The sequence below is a fragment of the Acomys minous genome (assembly GCF_964271855.1).
Source record: "Acomys minous genome assembly, chromosome: 2".
NCBI classification, from domain to species: domain Eukaryota; kingdom Metazoa; phylum Chordata; class Mammalia; order Rodentia; family Muridae; genus Acomys; species Acomys minous.
This window is the reverse complement of record NC_140484.1, coordinates 14,174,981-14,199,515: the sequence shown is the minus strand read 5'-3', so window position 1 is coordinate 14,199,515 and position 24,535 is coordinate 14,174,981. Positions and strand designations below refer to the sequence as shown.

General features: G+C 49.8%; 1 protein-coding gene and 1 long non-coding RNA gene across 4 annotated transcripts in view; one reads left to right on the top strand and one right to left on the bottom strand.

Moving 5' to 3' along the window:
• Window positions 1–16,017, top strand: part of WBP1L (WW domain binding protein 1 like) — a 61,406-nt gene extending 45,389 nt beyond the window's left edge. For 2 of the 3 annotated variants that reach the window (XM_084749097.1, XM_084749098.1), the window contains exons 2-4: window positions 1,240–1,454; window positions 10,842–11,003; window positions 12,746–16,017. In XM_084749097.1, the coding sequence (XP_084605223.1) occupies window positions 1,331–1,454; window positions 10,842–11,003; window positions 12,746–13,512 (1,053 nt within the window). In that variant the 5' untranslated portion in view covers window positions 1,240–1,330 and the 3' untranslated portion in view covers window positions 13,513–16,017. The remainder of the gene's footprint in view (window positions 1–1,239; window positions 1,455–10,841; window positions 11,004–12,745) is intronic. The other variant, XM_084749096.1, reaches the window with a different exon arrangement.
• LOC311579097 overlaps window positions 1–24,535 on the bottom strand; it is a 133,921-nt gene that overhangs the window by 64,429 nt on the left and 44,957 nt on the right. The gene's annotated exons all lie outside the window — the stretch shown is intronic.

Genomic DNA, 24,535 nt, shown 5'->3' with positions numbered 1-24,535 from the left:
CCGTCAGTCTCTGCCTCCCGAGTGCTGGGATTAAAGGCGTGCACTACCACGCCTGATGTGCCCCTGCTCCTCTTGAAGACACATTTTTACCCTGTATTCTAGGATGGCTTGCATTCCACACACTGGGTAGCCCAGTCTGGTCTTGAGCTCAAAGCAGTCCTCCTGCCTCAGCACCATGAGTTTTAGGCTTACATGTAGCCACTATGCCTGGTTGATATTTCATATCATTGAAATATATTTTGAAAATGTCCACCCTATCCTCCAGTGCTATAAATAGAATTTGGCATGGAGCTCCGTGGTTACTCAGCAGTGCCCTTTATGTAGGTGCCCTGACAAGGGACAATATGAATCTTGGATCAAGTCAAGACTTTAGTAGATCATTCAATAAGTAAAAGTAAAAATGTCAATAAGAAATTGACACTGAACTAGGCCACCCAGATGGGTTTGCCATTGTTTTCCAAAAGGTGACAACTCCAAGAAGGCTTTATGGGTTTTTGTTTGTTTATCTGTTTATTCAGGGATTTTGGTTTGTTTGTTTGTGACAGGGTGCCCAGGGTGGTCTTGACTTCTGATCCTCTTGCCTCCGACCCCTAGGTGCTGGCATGGCAGGTGGGCACCGTCCTGTGCGGTTTATGCAGTGTGGGATTGAACACACGGCTTCTTGCCTTCTGGGCAAGCATCCTGCCAGCTGAGCTACCTACCACCCTGCGTTTTGCCTTCAGACGGGCTTTGAGTCTTTCTGTTAGCAGTCTGTGAGGGAGTGGGGAAGGCGATGGCAGTAACTGACTGGATGGTCACTCCGGAGTCCTATTTGCACTCGGTATTCTGGAAATTTTCACAGAAAAGTGATTCCATCTGCTGTTACTTACAGGAGAACCGTCACCTTCCTAGCAACTGAGGTTAACACTGCATAGGAAATATTTCTCCCAGAACATAGAGTACAGCACGCCTCCCCTGTCTCATCTGAGGGGAGCCTTGCTTTTTACCATGTTGCTTTGTGTGCACCTGTAAGCCTTCCCTAATAAAGAAGCCTTTGTTTTTCTAAATTTTGCTATGGTCAGGTGGTTCTTTTTATTATGTTTCCCTAGTGGGATTAAACACCGGTGCTGTTTGGCAGACAGACAGACAGCCGGTTAGGTGGAGTTGGGTGGGGGACAGACAGCCGATGCCCAGGTGGAGAGGACAGGTAGTGGGTACGAGCTGTGGTGTAATACGCTCCGTTGCTTCTTGCTCTTGTAGGATAAGGAAGCCTGTGTGGGTACCAACAATCAAAGCTACACCTGTGACACAGGACACTGCTGTGGACAGTCTCAGTGCTGCAACTACTACTATGAGCTCTGGTGTAAGTCCTTGCCCAGGGGGTTCTTGGCGTCCCAGGGTCGCGGTTACTGCCTCTGCTCCTTGGGAAACCGCGGGCTGGCCAGCCTTTTCTGATTCTCTTGGGGAGAGTGTTGGTGAGTAGAATCCGCTTCCGGGTCGCAGAAGTGTTTTCTTTCCAGAGGAGGAGGGCTTGGGCCCCCTCTGGGCACCATGGGCTGAGAACCGGGGAATGTGGTCTGTGCCTCTTCGGAGGTCAAGGTCCCAGCTCGGTGCTTTCGCCTAACACACTTTGTACCTTGATCTTCTTAGAACTCCGAGGAGACAGTGTTGAGTGCCAGACAGAGTGGGAGGGCCGTCCCAGGTGACTGACACTGAAGTGGTTCCCACAGCTGTTTCTCAAAAGAAGCAACTGTGGGCTGTTTCCCCAGATGATTCTGATCCCTTACTACCCATGCCTCTGAATAAAATCAGATGTTGGACTGGCTTGTCAAACCATGCGTGCCCTTACTCCCACGGTCACCTCTGCTCACGTCCCCTTTCTCTCTGGGCACCCATTTCCCTAGGCAGTGATGTGGTAGGAAAATAGCTAGGACTAGTATTTGGTCTGGCAAGGAAACTGGACTCCTGGCTGGGAAGTCTCTCTCTCTGTAAAATGCAATGATCTTTTAGAGCCAGCATGGGTGGTTCAAACAGGACTTTTCCCCTCACCCTCAGCCTTCCAGGACCGAGGCCACCGATCTCCGGGAATTTGATGCAGGAAAGGACAGGGCTTTGAGGTCACCACAGGCCCCCACGTCTATAAGCAGTGGCAAGAGTTGCTGTTTTGGAAGGGGTGGTGCTGAGAAAGTGACTAAAGAACACCAAGCGCCAAGCAGGTGGACTCGATCTGTTTAAATGTTTTAAAACGCAGATAACCACAGGGTTCAGATTCTCCCTCCCACCCCTTGTCAAAACAAAAGGCAACCTCTGGGGCTGCCAAAAAGCCACAGAGTTCCCGGTCGTTTTTCTGGGGCCCCGGCCCAGCCCAGCCGGCATCACTTATGGAAAGAAATGGAGATGCTGATGGCCCCATCTCAGATTGACAGAGCCTCCTGGGCTGGGTGGGGGGTAGGGGGGGAGGAGAGCAGACCCGCTAGCCACCAGAATTGGGTCATGCAAGCCAGGGCCAAGAGGAGGGCCAGCGGCAAGAACCGGGAAACAAACGGCAGGGAGCTTGTCTGAGAAGAGGGCCTCCGCCTTGCTGCTTTCCAGTTACAGTGAGCTAGTGAAGGGAGGAGGCTCTAGCGACAACACAAACTCCACTGTGCGCTGCTCCCAAGCTCTAGAGGGAGGGACCACAGAGCGAGGCCCTTCCCAGGCCCCGCCCAGCAGGGGCTTCTTGGCCAGGAGATGCCCAGTGTGGATTTTTCTGTCCCTCTCAGGAAATCCCTTGGCTTTCCTCTTTATTTGGGGGCCCAGTCTTTGTGAGGAACATATAGGAGTGGGCTTGAGGGTTGGAAGGAGCTATAGTGTTATTAGCAAAACTATACTTGGTGTTTTGTTTTTCTTTTGCATTTTTTTAAAAGACCCGTTCTCTGCATATAGTTGGTCTGGAAATTACAATGTAGCCCAGGCTGGCCATGAACTCTAAATTCTACTGCCTCTGCATCCCAAGTGCTGGAAAATACACTTCTTGTAGTTTTAATTCTTTTTTTTTTTTTTTTTTTTTTTTTTTGGTTTTTCAAGACAGGGGTTCTCTGTGTAATAGCTTGGGCTGTTCTGGACTCACTTTGGAGACCAGGCCGGCCTTGGACTCACAGAGATCCACCTGCCTCCTGCCTCCCAATTGCTGGGATTAAAGGCGTGTGCCACCACACCAGGCCATGATTTTAATTCTTGTTCCCTCTAACTACCATTCAAATTTCACTAGAAATGCCAAACTAACTGGCTTTGAGTTGGTTTCCCACCTCCTGCAACCCTTTCTGTGGGAGAGAAAAGAATGGGCCAGGAATCATTGGCAAGGTCGGGCTAGGTCCTCTCCATTTCGCAAGAAAGGCCTGGGGGAAATGCCGTCCCCACCAGCCCTGTTACCTCCGCTCAACTGAATACCTGTGTCCTAAGGCCTGACCTATGTATAATCTACAGACCCACAGGCACACACTGATCTTGAGTTCTGCCCAGCAAGTTTTCAGTGTGCTGTAACCTGACCAGCCCCTGGGCCTCCGTGAGGTGGGAACACATGCCTCTGGTTTGCCAGCACGGTGGCTGAGACCACGGACGCCTGCATTTGTCCTTGGAATCAGTCTTCGATCAATCATTCAGCAAACCTGACTTCCAGAGGTCTTAGACCTCAGTCCCTTCACAGAAGTTTATTTAAATATGTCAGGCCCTGAGATAATTTGGAGGAATTTTACTCAAGAATCAGGTTTCCCTGGTTTGAGTTTCAGCTGAGAGAAAAGGCGGTGGGATTTCCCGAGATGATGTGGAAGAGACGATTAGCCAGTCCACTTAATGCCAACCTGCTGATCCCATTTGACTTTGGTTTTTGAAGTTACTAGATGAGAAATTGGCCGTATTTATGGGGCCCTGTTGACTGATGTTTCAACACACGCACTTGAGCTGATATTAAGGCATTTAACTTTTGAGCACACGGTCCAGCAGGAAGCCTCCTTCCAAGGCCTCGTTGAAGCTCTGCTCCCTTGTGGTCCAGGCCCCAGGACGAGGGCAGGATGGTCAGAGCAGGGCAGCTCATATCAGCGGGCAAGCACCCCGTTCAGAGCAGGGGCTCAACAAATAGGAGTGGCCTGATTTTTTTTCCGCAGAATTTTGCCAAGAACAGAACCTAGAGTCAGACTTTGGACTTGATCCTAACCCATGTTTTTTATGGAATAGTCTTAGAGGACGGGGGGTCAAAGAGGGTTTCAAGGAAATCCATCCCATCTGTGCTTACGCCTGTAAGAGCAACAGCTGTAATAGTAAGCCAGAGACAGCGCACACGGGCACGGCTGGGTGTAGTCCACGGGCGTTCTCCCCATGTTACACACAAGAGGAACAGAAACAAAATCCCCAAGGTCACAGGTCGTTGAGAGCCTGGGTTTGAACCTGCGTAGCTGGTTCTTGGCAAAGCTGTGGAGACCTTCATCTCCCAAGTCCAGAGACCATGAGCAGCATCAGGGGCAGGAGCTCCTGACGAGACGAGACCTGTCAGAGCCAAGGGAGCCACGCTACCATGTGAGTGGAATGGAGCTACCTCACCATGGCAGCGTCTCTGGCTCCCTGGGCGGGAATTTCCTGCCAGCTGAGGAGTGGTGCTTTTCCCAAGTCTGCCTTGAACTCCAGAGCACATGACTCAGTCCCTACATGGGACCGTGGCTGCTTTTAAAACCGTGTCTTCCATTTAGCTTAGTGTGACAAATGCTCCACACAGCAAGGTCATAACTTGCGTGGGTGTGGGGAGCGGTCCTCTGGGCTGGTGTGTGTGTGTCAGAGAGCACACAGTAGAGAATTGCCCCAAATTTGAAGCCAGCCACAGTTATATGGCAGCACCCTGTGTCCACAAAAACAGTACAACGCACCTCTCGATTTCCGAATCTCGCTAAGATACTAAAATGTTCTCTAACCCCATTGGGACTGACCTAGGATTCCCATCCCTGCCTCTGGTCAGCTTGCAGCTTTTACTTAGTGTGGTTGCCAGGACAGTCCAGTTTGTGTGGGCCATATCAGAATGTCTTCTGTCTGTCTTCCCACCAGATGGAACCAGCTCGTTGTCCATTTTTCTGTCCCTAGATTGCCGCCCAGCATGCTGCAAGACTTTGTGTTTCTTCTTGCCTTGATCTGCACAGAGAATTCTCCTGTGTCTTGTGTTAAACACTTAAGAGGGGTTTCACCCAGTTTGAGACAAATGTGCCCTCCCTCGGTGCCACACGGTAGAGACAGTTTTCCTTCTCATACTAACAAGCGGGGCAGTGCGGGCTAGGGCTGTGGTGTGACTTACTGGTGAACATGTGTTCCAGCACGCACAAGGCCCTGAATTCTGTCCCCAGGACCAGGAAAAAGTAAAAAGGAAAGGGAGAGGTGGGAAAGTTGCCTTGCAGAGTTTCACTAAAGGTCTGCGTTTCATCACTGCTTCCCCATTCCCTTCTGGTCTTCCTAGTTTTTCCATATCATGATTTTTAAAAGAATAAAGCTCTTCCTATGCTACTTCCGTTTTCTGGACCTCAGCCTTGTTTTTGTTTTGTCTTTTTTGTTTTTTGAGACAGGGTGTCTCTGTGTAGCCTTGGTGTCCTGGACTCGCTTTGTAGACCAGGCTGGCTTCGAACTCAACAGCAATCCACCTGCCTGTGCTTCCCTTAGTGCTGGGATTACAGTTATGTTTCAGATCAAGAATCCTTTTAAGATTCCTCATGAGCTGGGTGTGGTGACGCATGCCTTTTACCCCAGGCTGAGACAGGTGCATCTCTGTGAGTTCAAGGCCAGCCTGGTCCTGGACAGCCAAGGCTACACAGAGAAACCCTGTCTTAAAAAAAAAAAAAAAGTAGAAGAGGTTGATGAGTTGCTGGTCTGGTAACTGCTGATCCTGGACTGTCATGGTGGAAGTAAGAACCAACTCCACTGAGTTGCCCTCTGACCTTTATACGTGTATGGTAGGAGCACAGAATAAACAAAAATGTAATACAATTAAAAAAAAAAAGATTCTAGGGGCTAGGCATGGTGGTGCAGGTCTTTAATTCCAGCACTCAGGAGGCAGAGGCAGAGGCAGGCAGATCTCTCTGAGTTCGAGGACAGCCAGGGCTATTACACAGAGAAACCTTGTCTTGAAAAACCAGGAGGAAAAACAAAAACAAAAACAAAAAACAAAAAACGGTTCTGGATAAACACTTAAATCACACATAGAAAGCCCTGCAAGCACTGGGTGGTGGTGGTTCACACCTTTAATCCTGGCACTTGGGAGACAGAAGCAGGCAGATCTTTGTGAGTTCGAAGCCAGCCTGGTGGTCTACAAAATGAGTCCAGGACAGCCAAGGCTACACAGAGAAACCCTGTCTTGAAAAACCAAAAAAGAAAAGAAAGCCCTGCAAGCACACTGTGGTAATCAGGGCAGGCTAGGTTTTGCTGTAGGAACAAACGTCCAAAATTCTAGTGACTAAAACCCACAGGTTTTTGGTGTGTCCACTGGAGGTGGAAGGGGGCCTTTGTTCCAGCGTGAGCGAGTCTTTTGGCCTGGAGCCAGAAATGCTGGAGGGAAGCGATGAAAGGTTTTCACAAGCATTCTCGTCCCTAAATGACATGCCACTTAGGTAGAATGTGTCCCATGACCTCCCTCAAGCACATCAAGGCCAGGAAGTCGGGGCCTGCCCACCCACCCACAGCAAGAGAACCAGGAATTTTTGGTGACCATGAAAAGCGGTGCGTGAGATTGCTCTTGTTTGCTGAGGACAGGGTGTCCCTGTATAGCACAGGTTGCCTCCGTCCTGCAGGCATGTGCCACTCTCTGTGCCTGACTGAGCGTTTCCTTACTTCACTGTTAAGTTTAAAGCAAATGTTGTAAAAGCTGAGAATGACACCTTGGGTCACATATAGTATAGCAGAGAAAATGTAGAAAATGAGGCAGTACTGGGAAAGTGATTGAAGTAAAAATAACCCTATATGCTGGTTTTCTAGAGAGAGAGAATGGCTGTACTTTTAATGCTGGGGTGGGGGTGGGAACAGGGAGCAGAGAGCTCCGTGGTAGCTGCCCACTCAGCATCTGTGAGGTACCAGATGAGATTGCTCAGCAGCTGAGAGCATGCACTGCTCTAACCCCAGCCCCAGGGGATGCAGTGCCCTCTTCTGGGTCAGGGAGACAGCTTAGCAGGTAAAGGCACTGGTCTCCAGGGCTGGCAGCCTAAACCTGACACCCCAAAGCTGTTCTCTGACCCCCACAAGCCAAACACCACACACACACACACACACACACACACACACACACACACACACACACACACACAGATGCAGTCCCAGCATTTGGGACATGGATGGAGACAGGAGGTCAGCCAGCATGGGCTACATGAGACAAAAACAACGACAGTAAACCAGACAGAGAACAAAATATCTTCCCATCCCCATAACTGCTTGCCTTGAAATAATTCAACAGATGAATTTTTTTAGGGGAAAAAAAAAGTTCTGTCTACTGTAAAGAAGTACATGACATCCTGGAAAAGCTAGGGAAAAAACAAGTAGACCAGGAGCAGAAAGCCTGCTGGCTTCATCCAGAGTGGCTTCTAGATGCTAACCCTCAGGAGCTCAGTTGTTGTTGTTGTTGTTTTTTAAATCCATATATCTATATTTTATTATTGTATTTATTTATGTTCTCGGTTTATGGTGCGAGGGATCAGGACACCACCTGTCCCGAGCCAAGCAAGCATGCACTCTACTGCTAAACCACACCCAGACCCCATGTGGCAGGGTTAGGGAAGATGTGGTTTTATTATTTCTAATCCTGTCTATGTGCGTGTGTGCGTGTGTGTGTGTGTGTGTGTGTGTGTGTGTGTGTGTGTGTGTGTGTGTGTGTATACACACACACATGTGAGTGTGGAGTTACATGCTATGTGGGTCCTGGGAACTGTACTTGGGTCTTTTAAATGAGCACCAAGTACTTTTAAATCCTGAGCTGTCTCTCACTATTTATCACAGGCTAGTCTTTTTTTTTTTTTTTTTTTTGAGACACTGTTTCTCTGCTGTTTCTCTGTGTTTCCTTGGCTGTCCTGTACTCGCTTTGCTTTGTAGACCAGGCTGACCTCAAACTCACAGAGATCTGCCTACCTCTGCTTTCCTAAATGTTGAGATTTAAGGCATGTGCTACAGAGAGCATGCACACACGCATGCACACACACACACACGTGAAACTCATATTTGTATTTTTCTAAAAAGAAAGAAAATGCACTGTATTATGTGTCGTCTGTAAGTGATGTCAGAATTGCTGCGCACTTGTAATTCCAGCACTCACCAGAAGGCGGGTTCTAGTGCCAGCTTGGGCTACCTAGGGAGACCCTGTCTTATTTGTCATTCTAGGATTTTATTGATTTTATTAAAATTAAACTAATGAGAACAAAGAGTCATATAGAAAAAATTGGGATCGGCCAGGTGTGATGTTTTATACCTGTAGTCTAGGCCTTGGGAGGTAGGGATGGGAGAATCAGGACTTCGAGGCCAGCGTATACCATGTGAAACCCTGTCTCGAAAAGACAGAGAGGAAGGGGTTACTTCATACTGTTTATAATCTGCCATTTTCATTTACTATCAAGAATTGTACATATCTAAAATAATACTGTTTAAAAATGACCCATAGAAGTCATATGTGTGACTGCATTCTCAGAGGAATTAGGAACCCCTGTGGGGGAGCTACAGTATCCCTTGGGTGCTGCGTGTTGCCTCATGTGCTGCATACACTGAGCATGCAGCCTAGGCCCGCAGTCTTTGCCTGGGCTGTGGAGGCAGAAAGGCCAGAAGTTCAGGGCCATCCTCTGCTGTATACCAAGTTTGAGACCAGTCTGGGCTACGTGAGACTTGTTTTCAAGACAGAGTTTTCACATGTAACCCTGGCTGCCTTAGAACTTATCACGGAGACCAGACTAGTCTTCAGCTGGCAGGTCTGCCTCCAGATTTATCTGGGCCGGTGAGGTGGCGCAGTAGGTGAAAGTGTTTACTGTATAAGCTCGAAGGCTCACAGGGTGGAAGGCGATCCCTGACCTCTGACCTCTGCCTGCATGTCCATGGCATGCACACCTCTGCACTGATAAATTATATACACATATGGTAATTTATAATTGTTGGATAATTTTATGCATGCGTATAATGTGTTTTAATCAAATCTACCTTACATATCACTTTAAAAAAAAATAAATTTATCATTGAAAAAAAAGACAGCTGGGAGGTGGTGGCATACACCTTTAATCCCAGCACTTGGGAGGCAGAGGCAGGTAGATCTCTGAGTTCAAGGCCAGCCTGGTCTACAGAGTGAGTTCCACAATAGCCAAAGCTATACAGAGAAACCATATCTTGAAAAACCAAAAATAAAGGCCGGGCGTGGTGGCGCACGCCTTTAATCCCAGCACTCGGGAGGCAGAGGCAGGCGGATCGCTGTGAGTTCGAGGCCAGCCTGGTCTACAAAGCGAGTCTAGGACAGCCAAGGCTACACAGAGAAACCTTGTCTCAAAAAACCAAAAAAAAAAAAAACAACAAAAAAAAAAAACAAAAATAAAAAATAAAAAAAGAAAGAAAGAAAGAAAAAAGAAAAGAAAAAGCCAGTAGAAGTAAAGCTAGTCACAGGTAATTTTAAAATTGATTTTTTTTTTTTAGTTTCATAATTTAAAAGAATAAAATAATTGAAAAAGCTTAAATTCCTTATAATTGTCATCCTATTTGTTTATTTATTTATTATGTATTTATTTTGGTCACCGTATTTTTACTTTATGTGCGCTGGTATTTTGCCTTCATGTGTGTCTGTGTGAGGACTGAGTCCTCTGGAGCTGGAGTTCCACACGCCTGGAAGCTGCCATGTGGGTCCTGGGAATTGAACCTGGGTCCACTGGAAGAGCAGGCTGTGCTCCTAACCACTGAGCCACCTCTTCAGCCCCTTGCATCTCTTAAAACTATTATTGGGACTGGAGAGATGGCTGGCTGGTTTAAGGGCGCTTGTTGCTCCTGTGAAGATCGTGGGCTCAGTTCCTTTCCCAGCACCTACATGAACGTTCATATCTATATGTGAACCCCAGGTCCACGAGAGCCCACGCCCTCTGAACCTGGAGGCCCCAGGCACAAACATTGTCATTATATTTGTGTTTTTTCCTTTCAGTATTTTTCCCATGCGTGTCTGCACATGGTTAAGATAGCTGGCGCATTAGTTGTTCTTAAAGTGTCTAAAAGCCTTTTCTGTCCACATTTCAGAATTGAGGAGGTATTCTCAGATTGGGGGTCACTGAGAAAGTAGGAAATGAGAGGGTTGTGGGCTTCTTATTCTCCACACGCTCCAGGGTGGAGGAAGAAAGAGGGGCTGCCAGTGGTCCTCTGCCTGCCCAGGCTTAAGGGATAGAGGAGGGGGTGGCCAGGCAGTGGGAGATGGAATTGTACCGGATTATAGAGCACGCAGGAGGTCATTTACACTCTGTAGGGAAGAGCAGGGCCTGAGGCAATTAAAACTTTTCCATCTCCCTTTTTAATGGCTGCAATTTACAGAGGTACACGTGTAGGGAAAGGCCCTCATCTTGTTTCCTGTCAGCAGAACCCTAAGAATCAAGTATTTTGTTCAAGATCTCTTAATGCTCTCCACATTTAAACTACAGAGCCAGCCAGCATGCTGGAGTGATGGCTTGGTCCTCCTTCCCGGCCATTCCCTTCCTTCCGTCCCAAGCATCTCCCCCTGTGGTGGAAACATTAGTGACAGGGTGAGGCCCAACTGCCCGCCTCAGCCTCCAGGGCACTGTGTAGACCTTGTTTGAGAGCTATCTCATCTCTCTGGTCCTCACTGTGCGTGTGCCTCTCTGTCTTGCCTCCCCAACTGCCAGGGTTCTGGCTGGTGTGGACCGTCATCATCATCCTGAGCTGCTGCTGCGTGTGCCACCACCGCCGAGCCAAGCACCGCCTTCAGGCCCAGCAGCGGCAGCATGAGATCAACCTGATCGCTTACCGGGAAGCTCACAACTACTCAGCACTGCCATTTTATTTCAGTACGTACACCACAGGTCACCACCTTCAGTGCCCAGGACCCCTGGGGAGCGGTGCCCCGCTCCCCACCCCCCTCCACCCCACCTGGGTCTCTCACCTAAGGGGTCACACAGTGGATCAGTGGTTCCCAAGCCGCCAGGGCCACTCCCAAGCTCACAGCAGCCAGGTCTCTGCGCCGTTAACAGGCACACACGCACGTACACATGCACACACGCACAGAATCTCAAGTAGCCCAGACTTACCTCAAATTCCCTGTGGAGCCTAAGGGTGGCCTTGAACTAGATTTTTTTTAAAAGGCACGTAGTCAATGGAAGTATGTTGTTAGTGGCTTGGGGTCTAGCCCTCATTAACCTGGATGCCTCCTGTTTGGCCTGCTGCCTTGTTCCGTGCCTTGTGGAGTCTTCATGAAAGGGGCAGATACAGGGTGGTATTGGGACTTTCTGAGATCCAAGAAACTTGGTAGCTTAACTGAAATCCTCGTGCTGGAATCCCCTGTCCTGTCCTCTCACATGGTCCAGGGAGGCCCCATTAGGCATCTTGTCTTAAGCCAGGTGGCACATTATACAAATTATAGTGTCACAAAGCTTTGGACTTCCATAGCTGGGAGGGCTAGTTGCCTAGCATGGCACCTTACATGTATATAGTAAGTGCTTAATAAGTGGTAGCAGCTGCCTCAAGGCATTGGGTGCACTAAGAAGGAGCTCACCTGGCACACCTTTAATGAGCCTTCATGTCACAGGTCCCTCATGCACCCTTGACTGGTGACCCACCACTCCTGAACTGAGTCCAGATGAAGCCTGTTTTCACTTTCCAGATCGTCTTGAACCACGTTGTAGTGAAAGCAGCAACACAGCTTTCAGGGGAGCCCTGAATGTGTTTGGGGTCAGGGAAAGATGGGCGGAGACGGGTTTTGTTAGGGGCCTTGGCTGAGACCTAACAACAGGCGGAGGATACAGTCTGAGCAAGAAATGTGGGAGCAGCACTGAGAGCCAGCTCACAGACCTTGCTGATGACCCAACACTAGACAGACCTCAGCCACCTGTATTCAGGCTCAGGGTATCAGACGCCCTCTTCTGGCCTCTATAGGCACTGCATTTAAGTATACAAACTCATTCTTTGCCTTCTCTCTCCCACTACCTACCGCCCCCCCCACATATACACAATTAAATTTTAGAATCATGATTGTAAGTGAAAGAAGGAAATGTGGGGCTTGTGTGTCTTTGGAAAAGGGTCCGTTTCAGCAAGAAATTGTCCCAGCTAGTTCGCTACACCTGCCTTATCCCTTAACCCATAGGCAAGAGGTCCTTACTCAGGTAGCAGCACTAGGAAGCCAGGTGCCTCTCAGATGCTAGGAGGCGTCTTCAGGTCACACCCACGCTGCTCTCCTGCTAAGCCAGTGGTTCTCACCCTGTGGGTCACCTAAGACCATCTGCAGGTCCAATATTTGCATTACGATCCCCAAATTGGCAATATTACAGTTATGAAGTAGCAACAAAAGTGATTTTATGAGGGGAGGGCTAGGGGTAGGGGGATGGTCACCACAACCTGAGGAACTATAGTAACGAGTTGAGAGCCACTGCTCCAGGCATTTGCAGTCCCCTCCCCTACCCACAGCCAAGAGCCACAGTCACGGCTTGATGACACCGTGGTGGGAGAGGACAGTATCATGTTGAGAGGGAGAGCTTTGTTAGGATGCTGACCAGTGCAGTAATGTCTTCTTCTTTTCCCTACCTCCCTGTTTTAGGGTTTTTGCCAAACTATTTACTACCTCCTTATGAGGAAGTGGTGAACCGACCTCCAACTCCTCCCCCACCGTACAGTGCCTTCCAGCTACAGCAGCAGCAGCAGCAGCAGCAGCAGCAGCAGCAGCAGCAGCAGCAACTGTTGCCTCCTCAGGGTAGCCCTGCAGGGGGCAGCCCCCCAGGCGCTGACCCAGCCCAGGGCTCCCAGGGAGCACTGAGCGGTCCTTTGTCTGGACCCAGCAGACCCCCGAGTGTCGCTGACCCTCAGTCCCCTGAAGTGCCCGCTGACCAGGCTGCCACCAAAGCCCCTGGAATGGAGTCCAGCAGCTCAGTGGCCGGCCACGGGGAGCTGGACCCAGGGCCGTTCCTGGACAGGGATCCGGAGTGTAAGGAGGAGCTTCAGAAAGATTCCAGTCCCGAGCATGGTAGCGTACCCGCCGACAGCAAAGACAAGACCCCCGGCAGACATCGCCGCTTCACAGGTGACTCGGGCATTGAAGTGTGTGTGTGCAACCGGGGCCACCATGAGGATGACCTCAAAGAGTTCAGTACACTCATAGATGACGCTCTGGACGGGCCCCTAGACTTCTGTGACAGCTGTCATGTACGGCCTCCTGCTGACGAAGAGGAAGGGCTCTGCCTGTCCTCTGAGGAGCAGGCCGGAGAGCCTGGGCAACCCCACCTGCCACGGCCGCCCGCGTGCCTGCTGCTAAACACCATCAATGAACAAGACTCACCAAGCTCGCAGCGCAGCAGCTCCCCCAGCTAGAACAGGCCCCGCCTGCACCGGAGAGCTTGACAAAAACCAGGGTAGGGGACACCCACAAGAGAAGCATTAAGTGACTTTTAGAAGTGGTACAGCCACTTTGTCCTTTTTTTTTTCCCCCCTCCTGTCCCACTTTTCCCCACATCTCCAGGTACAAATTTGGGGTGTGGATGCCTCCTCCTCCCCCACAAAAGCACAGAGCTGTAGAAGACTGAGACGCTGGTTCTGTGACTCGTTCTGTAACCCCCTTTTCAGAGTTGTAGCTCACCTACCTGCTTGGCTGAGAAACGTGTGTTTGGAAAGGCCCCAGTGACTGGGGCTGGCACCGTGCTGTGGGATGGTTCTCAGGACAGAGTGGATCTGTAAGAAAGCTGTGTCAGTCTGGGGGAGACGGTTTTATCTTGGCCCTGCGTGAAAAAGGAAACCCTCGGGGGCCTGGGGATTGTCACCTGTGGCTGCCAGTGTCTGCAGAGCTGGCGTTGGTCTAAGCCTGTGGGAGGATGAGAGCCGAGGGACGGGCTGGTGAGGATCTCGTCAGTCTGGCAAAACCCCAGGGAGAAAATACACATCTGTGCATCGTAGAGGGGGCCCTTCTCAGCAGGCTCTGGCCGGCTTCAGCCTGGTAGTTGAGGTGTAGAGCGTTATACTGTGTTTCCTGTGTTCTTTTTTTTAAAAGACAGGTAACAAAGGCTAGCTGGAAACAGCTGGTAGAGACACAGCTTTCTCCACCTTTGCCCTTTGTCTATGCCCACAGGTGGCCAGCGGGCCCTGCCGACCCTGAACACAGTCTGCAGTCTATGTGTCCTCTTCCTCTGTGAGCCGACGGGCTGAGGGAGTCGTGTGTCCCCGGGCAAGGCAGCCCAGTAGCCTGGCTCTCACAGTGTTTTCTCTTGAGTTTGACTAAATCTGTTGTTTGTGTATTTGTTTGTTTTAAACTGACCACTTAGAAGGAACACTTTGGTTACCTGTGGTTCTCACAGCCAAGCCCTGCCCCTAGCCTGTTGGGGAGGCATGACTCAAGACTTGTACAGCCTGTATAAAGGCCCTTGGGCAGGAAGGGTCAGCCCTCTCCAACAGGACGTGGGGCCTGGTTCCTGTTATCTAGAGATCTGGAGATCCTGTGCTCTAGAGATCCCGTTGTGCTTTGATAGAAAAAAGGAGCACGGAAGACAAACATTCCCCCCGCAGCCCTGTCCACCAAAGAGTTGGGCTCCCCACCCCCTGCTCTTGAATGATGATGCGTAGCCTCGGCACCGTCATGTCGAGAAAGGAAAAAAGGAAGAAAAAAAGTCCAAATGTAAACACGTGCAAGCAAATCCAAGGCTGTAAGGTGAATGCATGTCTGCATTTGGATGCCACAAACCAAAATCCTCGTCGAACAAAAGTGAAGTCTACACAGTGATTGTTGGATGACGTGGTGTGTGTTGTGGGTGTGTGTATGGGTGTGTATGTGTGTGCTGTGTGTTTGTGTATGTTGTATGTGGCCCCTAGCCCTGTGTTCCTGTGAAGATACTTTGAATGGGCACTCTGCTCACCATAGCCATGTCTTGAGCATGTATGGCCCTCTCAAGGTAATTTATTTTACGCATTTACTGTTTACCGAACAATTGTGTGACTGTCCTCGGGTGTATTCAGCAGCCTTGTGGACGGCAGCGCTTGGCGTCTGCCAGCGACACTGCCCTCCTGGCAGAGGCTTCCTACCCAGCTCACCACTGCGATTTGCACATTGCTCCACGGACACTCAGAGGCCTGCGTTCTGTTCCCTGTACGTGGAAACATTTTGAACCGCTGTCCCTCCCTCTGCTGCTTTCAGACGGAAGCTGGATTGAGTCTTGAGAGGCAGGCGTGGACTAGTTGTGGCCCAGACATTGGCTTGCCCAGGATCATCAGGAGTCTCTGGCAGACACCTTGGTGCCACCGAGTGTGCACCTCCTCCACCGAGGTCCCCGGGGGCCCAAGCTGCAGCTCTCACTCACCACCTTTCCAGCTGCCTTCTTGTTAAAGTCCTGCTCGGCTCACTGAAGTGTCTCAGCATACGTTTTCCCAAAAAATGAACCCCTCTTTAGTCGACCGCTGATGAGGTGGGACCCTCTCGAGTGTCTTTCCCCCCGAGTGCTGACTAGTTTCCCTGGAGCGCCCGCCGTGATGAGGGAGCTGTGGTAGGCCCCCCGCTGCTTCAGGCCACCCTAAGGCTCTGAGAGCATGGGAGACAGTGAGCTGGGGCCAGGGAGACATGACTGAGTTCGGTTTTCAGGTCAGTGGGAGGAGGGGTTAGGCAGAGGGCCTGGTGCTACCGTCAGATTTGCAGCCGCTAACACATTCCTCTGTGAGGCACACCACCACCGTCCGTCAGTTCTTGTGAATATGTGTATTTTAAGCAATAAGATCCAGCTGCTCAGACTCCCCTGGGCAGTCTGGGTGACGGTATCCTGTGCTGTGATTGTCCTGAAGACAGAGTGGCTCTAACCACTGTGAGAAAAACCTGAATAAAATCAGTCCCAAACGCTCTACTGCAGTCTTCTTTGCCCCCACTTTGTTTTTTTTTTTTCTTCCCTCTCAGACTTGAGGCCTCACACCTCAAGCACTTTTGTCTTTTCCATACCAAGACCAAGTGGTGTCACATAGCAGTTAAGGACAGGGTCCTGGGCGAACAGGAAGCAGGGTGCTGTTGCTGAATCCTTAGTAGGTCCTGAGATATTTCCATGAAGTAGAAATGGTTCTATTATCAAATATTTTGTGGTGGTCTATAAATACGTTTTTTAAAAAGACCCCCAACACTAGGGCTTACTTTTTTTTTTTATGATTTTGTTTTGTTTTTTGAAACAGGATTCCTCTGTGTAGTCTTGGCTGACCTGGACTCTCTTTGTAGACCAGGCTGGCCTCGAACTCTCAGCCAGTGTCTGCCTCCCAAGTGGTGGGTTTAAAGGTGTGCACCACCATGCCCAGCTTTGTTTTAGATTTTATGTGTGTGGGTGTCATGTGCATGCAGTACTCATGGAGGCCAGAAGAGGGCTCATGTCCTGGAGCTGGAGTGAACAGATGACTGGTGAGTCACAGTGTCAGTGCTGGGAATTGAAACCAGGTCCTCTGCAAGAACAAGCGCTCTAAACTGCTGAACCATCTCTCTGGCCCCAGTTTTGGATTCTTTTGAGATAGGGTCTCCCTCTAGCCCTAGCCTTTCCAGGAACTTAACACATAGCCCTGGCTTGTGGTCATCTTCCTGTTTCAGGCTCCTAATGCTTGGTTAAAAGAGTGAACCACCACACTCTGCCTTAAATGTTGGTATACACAGTGTGTGCTGAGTTGGCTGTTTTGTACCCAGCATATGTTGAAGCTAAGGAAATGGTGCACAAGCGAGAGCCAAGCACCCTGTTCTCCAGGCCTCAGAGGTAAGATGGCCTGGTAGAATGGCAGGAGGGCGAGACAGACGTGAGTGGCACAGGTTCAGACACCACCGGATTATTGGGAGGTCACCCGAGGTCTCAAATGCTGCACCACAGAATCCTGAGCAAACTGGAGCCCAGGAAGGGTGCCCATGCCCAGGATGGCTTCCCTTTAGGCAACTGCAAGTGGCAAGGCGTGACACTACGCAGCCTAGCTGCCCTCAGAGAAGGGCTTCCTGCTTCCTAGGTGGGCTCACCATGGGCCACGCCCCCTGAGTAGTGGCTACAAGTATTGTCAGCCCCGTGATAGTTGAGAGTTTGAGTTAGCTAGGCATGACCTTTGCCCCTGTCACCGGTCCTGGGCCAAAGAACCATGTCTTGACTCTGGGAATTCCACTGAGATAATTGCTGTCTCTCTACTAAACTGCCAGGCTCCCAGTGATGCTGAGGAAACCATGTTAGCAGTAAGGACAGTTCCTCTGGAGGCCCCCAGGTACATGTCTGTGACAGCACACAGGGAAAAAACAAGAGCTTCGTGGAGGGGTTTTTGTTATTTGGATTTTTTGTTTGTTTGTTGGCTTTTTTGAGACAGGCTTTCTCTGCAGTCTTGGCTGTCCTGGACTCACTCTGTAGACCAGGCTGGCCTCAAGCTCACAGTGATCTACCTGCCTCTGCTTTCCCCTGGGATTACAGGTGTGCACCACGGCGCCTGGCTTGTTCCTGGTTTTTATTGTCTGAGTGGCCCCAGAAGGAAATGGCTCAACTCATCCAGTTGCCAGAGGCTGTTCATGTACACTTGATTTCTAGGCTTCCGGAACACTGGGTCGTGGGAATTCATTTTTCTGAGGCATGAAGATTGTCTCTATTGCCTCAAGTGACCAAGTTCAGGTAGAGATTATATTCGCCAGGAAACCAAACACAGCATCACTTCCTGGTTCTAGTCCCCCTGCCCCTCTAGTTTCCCGGTTTTAGTCATTGAGCAGAAGCAGCCAGGGTTTGACTCTGGGTCAAAGGGAAGTGGGCCTGGCTGAGCACTAGTGACTCTTGCTGAACCTGGAGAAGCGCTTTGGGTTTCGGGCTCCAGCCCGGGAGCAAGTGTGTGAGAGGTACCCTTGTGTGGTGGCACAGTTTGCAATCCCAGTGTTTGGGAGGTGAAATCAGAAATGAATAAAGGAAGCCAAGTGTGCTGGGGCACGCCTTTAAGGCAGCCGGCTGCCTTACAAAGCTAATCCGGGACAGCTAAGGCTACACAGAGAAACGACGCCTCGAAAAACAAAACAATAACAAAAAGTAGATAAAAGAGAGAATCTAGCCAGACTGAGCCAGGCCATGTGAGGAGAGGAGGGAGGGAAGAGCCAGGAGGCCAAAAAGGTAAAAGGACCAGTGTAGACAAAATGGCAGGATTACATAGCGAAGGGCTAAACAGGGACCTCAGCCATTTGTCCCCAGTTAGAGACCTAGGTAGTCATCCTTGACTACACAGGGGTTTTAAGGCCATCCTCGGCTCTACATGTGAGCACCTCAGACACATGCATAAATATGTATACACATTCACAGAACTGCAGAGTATTGGATGAGTACCCGCTGTGTGCTCGGCATTGGGAATGCAAAGATGCCTGAGAGAGACCTGGGTCATCAGAAGGGACGCCTGGGGGTTGGGAGAGAGGCACACCCAGCAGGTTTAGAACAACTGGGAGTTCAAGGCAGCTCCATGAACATCAGGGCAGAAAGGAGCGAAGGCAACGAAGACACACATTGGTCCTGGAGGCTCCCGAGTGCTGGATGACTGAGTGCTTCCCTCTGGGTGCCAGGTGCTGAAAAGCACAGAGAGGCCCAAGAGGCCAACAGGAAACCAAGTGGAGTGTGGGATGGAAAGCAGCAAGCAGCTTAGTCCTAAGTTTCTGCATCCGGGAAGCGGCAAGGGATGAAGTTGGAAGGAGAGCAAATAATGAAATGTTCGAGTTGGATTTGGCTGTTCTGTTATTTATTGGCTGTTGACATGAAGTGAGTCTTCTTTTGTTTGTTTGTTTGTTTGTTTTGAGACAGGGTTTCTCTGTGTAGCCTTGGCTGTTCTGGACTCACTATATAGACCAGGCTGGCCTCGAACTCACAGAGATCCACCTGCCTCTGCCTCCGGAGAGCTGGGATTAAAGGCATGCGCCACCACGCCTGGCTCTAAGTGAGTTCTTGTTTAAGCATCTTCGTAGTTCCATTTTCTCAACCTTGAACCCTGGACTCCAAGGTACAGGGTGTAACTGTTCCTGCTAGTGATGAGCAGGCAGAAACACTCAGAAGAAGGACGAACTTGCCCAGGATCACACAGCTGACAAGTAGCAGAAGCAGGATTTGAACCCAGGTCTGTGGTCCCAAAGAGCCATTCGGTTAACCAGATGCCAGACAGTGAAGAGCTGAAATGTGCCCAGGTGCCGTCCAAAGACCTTGTGACTTTCCAAAGGTGACGGGAAACCAGAGAAGGATGGCTTGACTGTGAAGCTTGCTGGAAGGCGAGGCAAGGGACATTTCCTCAGCCATCTCTCCAGGCCTCACATCTTCTACCTACTCCAGGAGTCAGCAATGCCTGCGGTGGGTCTTTAGGTCAAGGTTAGCTCCTGCTGTGGCTGTGTGTGCTGGTGTATACCTTCTGTTCCAGCACTCCGAACATAGAGGATCTCTCTCTCTCTCTCTCTCTCTCTCTCTCTCTCTCTCTCTCTCTCTCTCTCTCTCTCACACACACACACACACACACACACACACAAACAGCAACAAAAATAAAGCCCCCATAGCAGCTTGGCAGTGACGCATGCCTTTGCCCCCAGCCTTTGGGAGGCAGAGGCAGGCAGGTCTCTGTGAGTTTGAGGCCAGCCTGGTCTGCAAAGCGAGTCCAGGACAGCCAAAGCTAACATGGAGAAGCTCTGTCTTGAAAAACAAAAAAGCCAAACAAACAAACAAACAAAAACAAAAACAAAACAAAAAGAACAAGATGCAGGACTTGGGCTGGGAGGCCAGGGCATCACCTGATATTCTGTCTTCCTCACTATTGCGCCCGTTTGGCCGCCTCTGGCTGGTCCTCTAACGTCAGAAGGTGGATACTCTCTGTGTGACTGCAGAGAACAGCTCTTACTTTGGGTTTTATGGCCACCAGATGACTTGCACACTACACACATCCTGTCTGGGGAAAGGCCTCCCCCTACACAGGGCCCTGTGGGAGCTGATGTTCTGAAGGGTAGGAGCTGGGGTAGGGAGAGTGGCAGCTGTTTCAGCGCACAAGTGTCAGTTACTATTAAATGTTCAAAGACTTTATGAGCTGCTTATTAAACAGCCAATTAAAAAAAAAGCTAAACCCACAACTGATTATATTGCAAACAGGTAACGGGTATGCAAAGCGGACCATTTCCTGGTATTCCATGTTGGACTTATCTATGCCCTGAACATACATAGAGCATTCACTATTTGCAGGCACATTCCTGCAATAGTGTTTCTCTCAATGAGCACACACAGCAATAAGATTGTAGTAGGACTGAAAATTTCCTGTCTCCTAGTGGCGCTGTCATAAAGTAGAGCACGGCACATTCTCCGTGTGTTTGTAGTGATGCTCATGGGAACAAACCTATTTGGATAGACAGATGCCATCTCGTTGCAATTGCCCACAATGCTCAGTGAGGCAGCATGCAAGATAGCAGGAAGGCTTGTCGTGCCGTGGGCTCTCCCACCCACGAGGCTCACACTGACGCTCACACATGAGGAAATGACCCAATGGTGTGTTTCTTGATGATGTCTTCCCTGAGATATCCCCTCCTAATTGTTCCGTGATGTCACATTGATGGCTATTGGCAACTACTGAAATTTGGATGCCCATCCCAATCTAGTGTTAACCATTGATTTACCATCACCCTGCTGATCAAGAGCAGTCTGAAGAGCAAAAGGTTAAGTTTGGAGGGGCTAGGGGTGCATGAAGCCCTGGGTCTGATACCCAGCACCAAAGGGAGGAAAGAAAAGGCGGGCGTGGTGGTACACGCCTGTAATTCCAGCATGCTGGCTATGGAGAGAATTTGAGGCCAACCTGGGTTACAGGAGCCTCTCTAAACAAACAAATGAAAACCTAAACGTACGCTTCTTCCTGCATACTTCCTACTGTTTGGCACTGGACCTAAGATTTAGGGATAAGACACCTAGTTGTATGATTTAAGGCACTTGATAGTGCCCTCTTGTGCACGGAATGGATTTGTCATGTACTGGTACACAAGAAAATGACACGGCTCAGTCTTGAACTATTCCCTAGAGATATTAGCAGTTAGGACCAAATCCTGGGCCCTGGCAACCTAAGAAGCCAGGCTCAGCCATCTGTTATTTATTTATTTGTTTATTTATTATGTATACAGTGCTCTGTCTGCATGTACAACTGCAGGCCAGAAGAGGGCACCAGATCTCATGCTAGATGGTTGTGAGCCACCATGTGGTTGCTGGGAATTGAACTCAGGACCTCTGGAAGAGCAGTCAGTGCTCCTAACCTCTGAACTATCTCTCCAGCCCTCAGCCTCCTGTCTTTAACTGGTAGCTGAAAAAGTCCAGAAATAGTGCAGAGCAGAAAAAAGACATTGCCCCACTGTGAGCAACAAAGAGATCCTTTTCTTTTTCTTCCTTCCTTCCTTCCTTTCTTTTTTTCTATTTTGGTTTTTTGAGACAGGGTTTCTCTGTGTAGCCTTGGCTGTCCTGGACTTGCTTTGTAGACCAGGCTGGCCTCGAATGCACAAAGATCCTCCTGCCTCTGCCTCCTGAGTGCTGGGATTAAAGGCGTGCACCACCACGCAGGGCGATCAAAAAGATCCTGTTCAATAAAGACACCTTTAGTTCATCTTTGAGATGCTGAGATCTGCATAATTAAGCAGGACCAAGTGTCTGTGGTCACTTGGTCCCTAAATACAACAAAGGAGGGACTTTCCTGGCCACATGGGACTTTGTGTTTTATCCTCACACAAGCCTTTGTGGAGTGACACTCCCCCCCCCTCCCCGGCCCTTTACACATAAGGACATAGGCCGCTCACCTTCACTGCCTTGGTTCAGTCTCTCCCATCAGGAGGTGCAGTGGTCAGAAGCGTGTGGAATTTCTTTTTAGGAGACGAGTTCCTTTTCTGGCTGGCACCAGGCTCCAGCCATCTCCATCCTTCTCCCAGCCTGAGATTCCTGGGAAATTTTAAATTTTGGGGGAGCCGTTATGTCAGCAGTCTGGAAGCCAAAGGGAAACATTCCCTCTCAGGAGTCGGAGATACGTCTTGGTCTTGGAGGAAGGCCTTGACTTTGAGCCTCAAAGAGGCGCAGAGATTTGGTGATTCGGGTCTGTGGGCAATAACAGTCTTCCCTTCCAGGCAGGTGCAAGTTGGGCATGTGCAAGTCAGAGTCCACGAGATTATTTTCTCAAAGGACACAGCTTTTCAAAAAGGAACTCTCCATGGCCAACGTCCGGAAAGGCCCTGCATGACCCTTGAGGACAGAGGGACAGCATGGCTGACACTTCATTGGGTCACTGACGTCTTAGGTTCTTATGCCTTGTAGCTGTGTGACTACTGTCCACCCCAACGTCATACGGCTCCTGGAGGGCAGCCGACGGCCGTCAGTTTCCTCTTGTTGGCTTAACCTCACCTTCCACTGCTGCTTTATCTGTCCATTGCTACTTCATGCTATGTCTTTCACATTCTAAGCAGCTGCCCTGTTCGCTCTTCCTTGACCCAAGAGAAGTTTGGCTTTCTCTCAGCAGCCAGCTTGGAGAGAGCTGGGAGGGGGGAGGGATGACCTCTGGTGTAACCTCTCTCTTTAGCTTGGGGTGGTGTCAACATCTCCCTCAAGCTGATTCTGAGGGTCAGCCACAGATCCTCACAAACTCTCCTCGGGGCTGTTGAGCAAGGTCTGGGGTCACTGTTTCTTGAAGAACAAGACTGGTTTGGCAGTAGTGTAGGGGAGAGCTCACTACTGCTAGGTGAACACCAGGAAGTCACACACCACTGTGATGTGACGCCTTGCCTCTGGGTTGGTGTCCCTCTGGAACGTTCAGGTAGGGTCTTAGTCTTGCCCTGTGGAAGGCCTGACTCTTGATTTGACCCTGGTCTGGCTGTCACCAGAGATCTGGAGATGTGACCTCCTTCTAGACTAAAGGTCAAAGGTCACTTTCTCCCAGGAAATTGGGACAGGTAGACTGGCCACTGGCAAGGTTTAAAGACGCTGGATTCCTGCTGGGGAGATGCATCAATGCACTTACCGAATAAAACTTGGTGACCTGAGTTCAAATCTCCAGGACCTACATAAAAGCCAGAAACAGTAGCACAAGTGTCTATAATCATAGTGTACCCTTTCTAAGAGATAGGAGGTAGAGACAGGAAATTCACCTGATGTGGGCCAAGTAGCAATACCCACAAAGTACTGAATAGCAGAAGATACCCTGCCTCAAACAAGATGACTGCCAAATGCACGGACTTGCACATGAAACACACACACACACACACACACACACACACACACACACACACACACACAGGCACACACACGTACAGTTATGCACACGCATGATGCTAGTTTCAAGGTTTAAAGGAATTAGCTCCATCTTCTAGTGAGGAGGCATTTCTGACTCCCTGGGTGTCTTGAGTAGGGAAGGGAAAGGAAAAACCCAGATGTGGCTGCTGAAGGCACCCATTTAGAAGTCTTCTCCTGGCAGTGTTTACCTGAGGGACGTGACCCATCCTTGTGGACCAAGATGGCATTGCTCTGATGGGTCCAGTCTGGGTTATACATGGTCACAAAGCCAAGCCTACAAAAGATATTGGTTAGAGTAAACAAGACTCAATCATGCCAGGACTCAGCACCTTCCCCCTGCAACCAACGCCCCAGGCCCTCTCTCCACCGTTTTCCCAGGTTGGCCCAAGAGCCTGCTTCCTAATTGTTCTCCATGAAGTAGCCAGGGGGAGTTTCCATAAGAACAGTTAAGCTGCTGTGATGGTGTGGGTGAACCTATAATCTTAGTACATTTGAGGTGAAAGAAGGAGAATCAAGGCCAGCCTCAGCCACATGGCAAGTTCAAGACCAGCCTCAGCCACATGGCAAGTTCAAGACCAGCCTCAGCCACATGGCAAGTTCAAGGCCAGCCTGAGCTATGCAAGACCCTGTCTCAAAACGAAACACAGTCACATTGCCTCACTTGTTCGTTTACAATCTGCTGGTGGCTTCCTATGTATGTGGGATTGAAGCTAATTCCCTGCTCTTTATAAAGGACCCACAGGCCTGGCCTGTCTCCCACTCTGACGCCCCCCCCCAACCCCACCCAGCACTATTTGCTGTACCCTAATCCTGTTGACCCTGAGACCATGTCATCTGCTTCTTCAGTCATTGTCACCTCCGCCACACCGTCACCTGCATCCCCAGGACTCCTTGACTGCTTGTTTCAAGAGGCCACTCTCTCCTGACCCCGTCTGTTATAACATTTCCAGCGTCCTTAGCACCAAAGCGTTTACAGGTCTGAAGTTCTCATTTATCTGTCATTCTTCACCTGAATATTTTGTTTTGGATTTTGATTTTTGGTTTTTTCAAGACCAGGGTCTCTCTGTATAGCCTTGGCTGTCCTGGACTCACTTTGTAGACCAGGCTGGCCTGGAACTCAT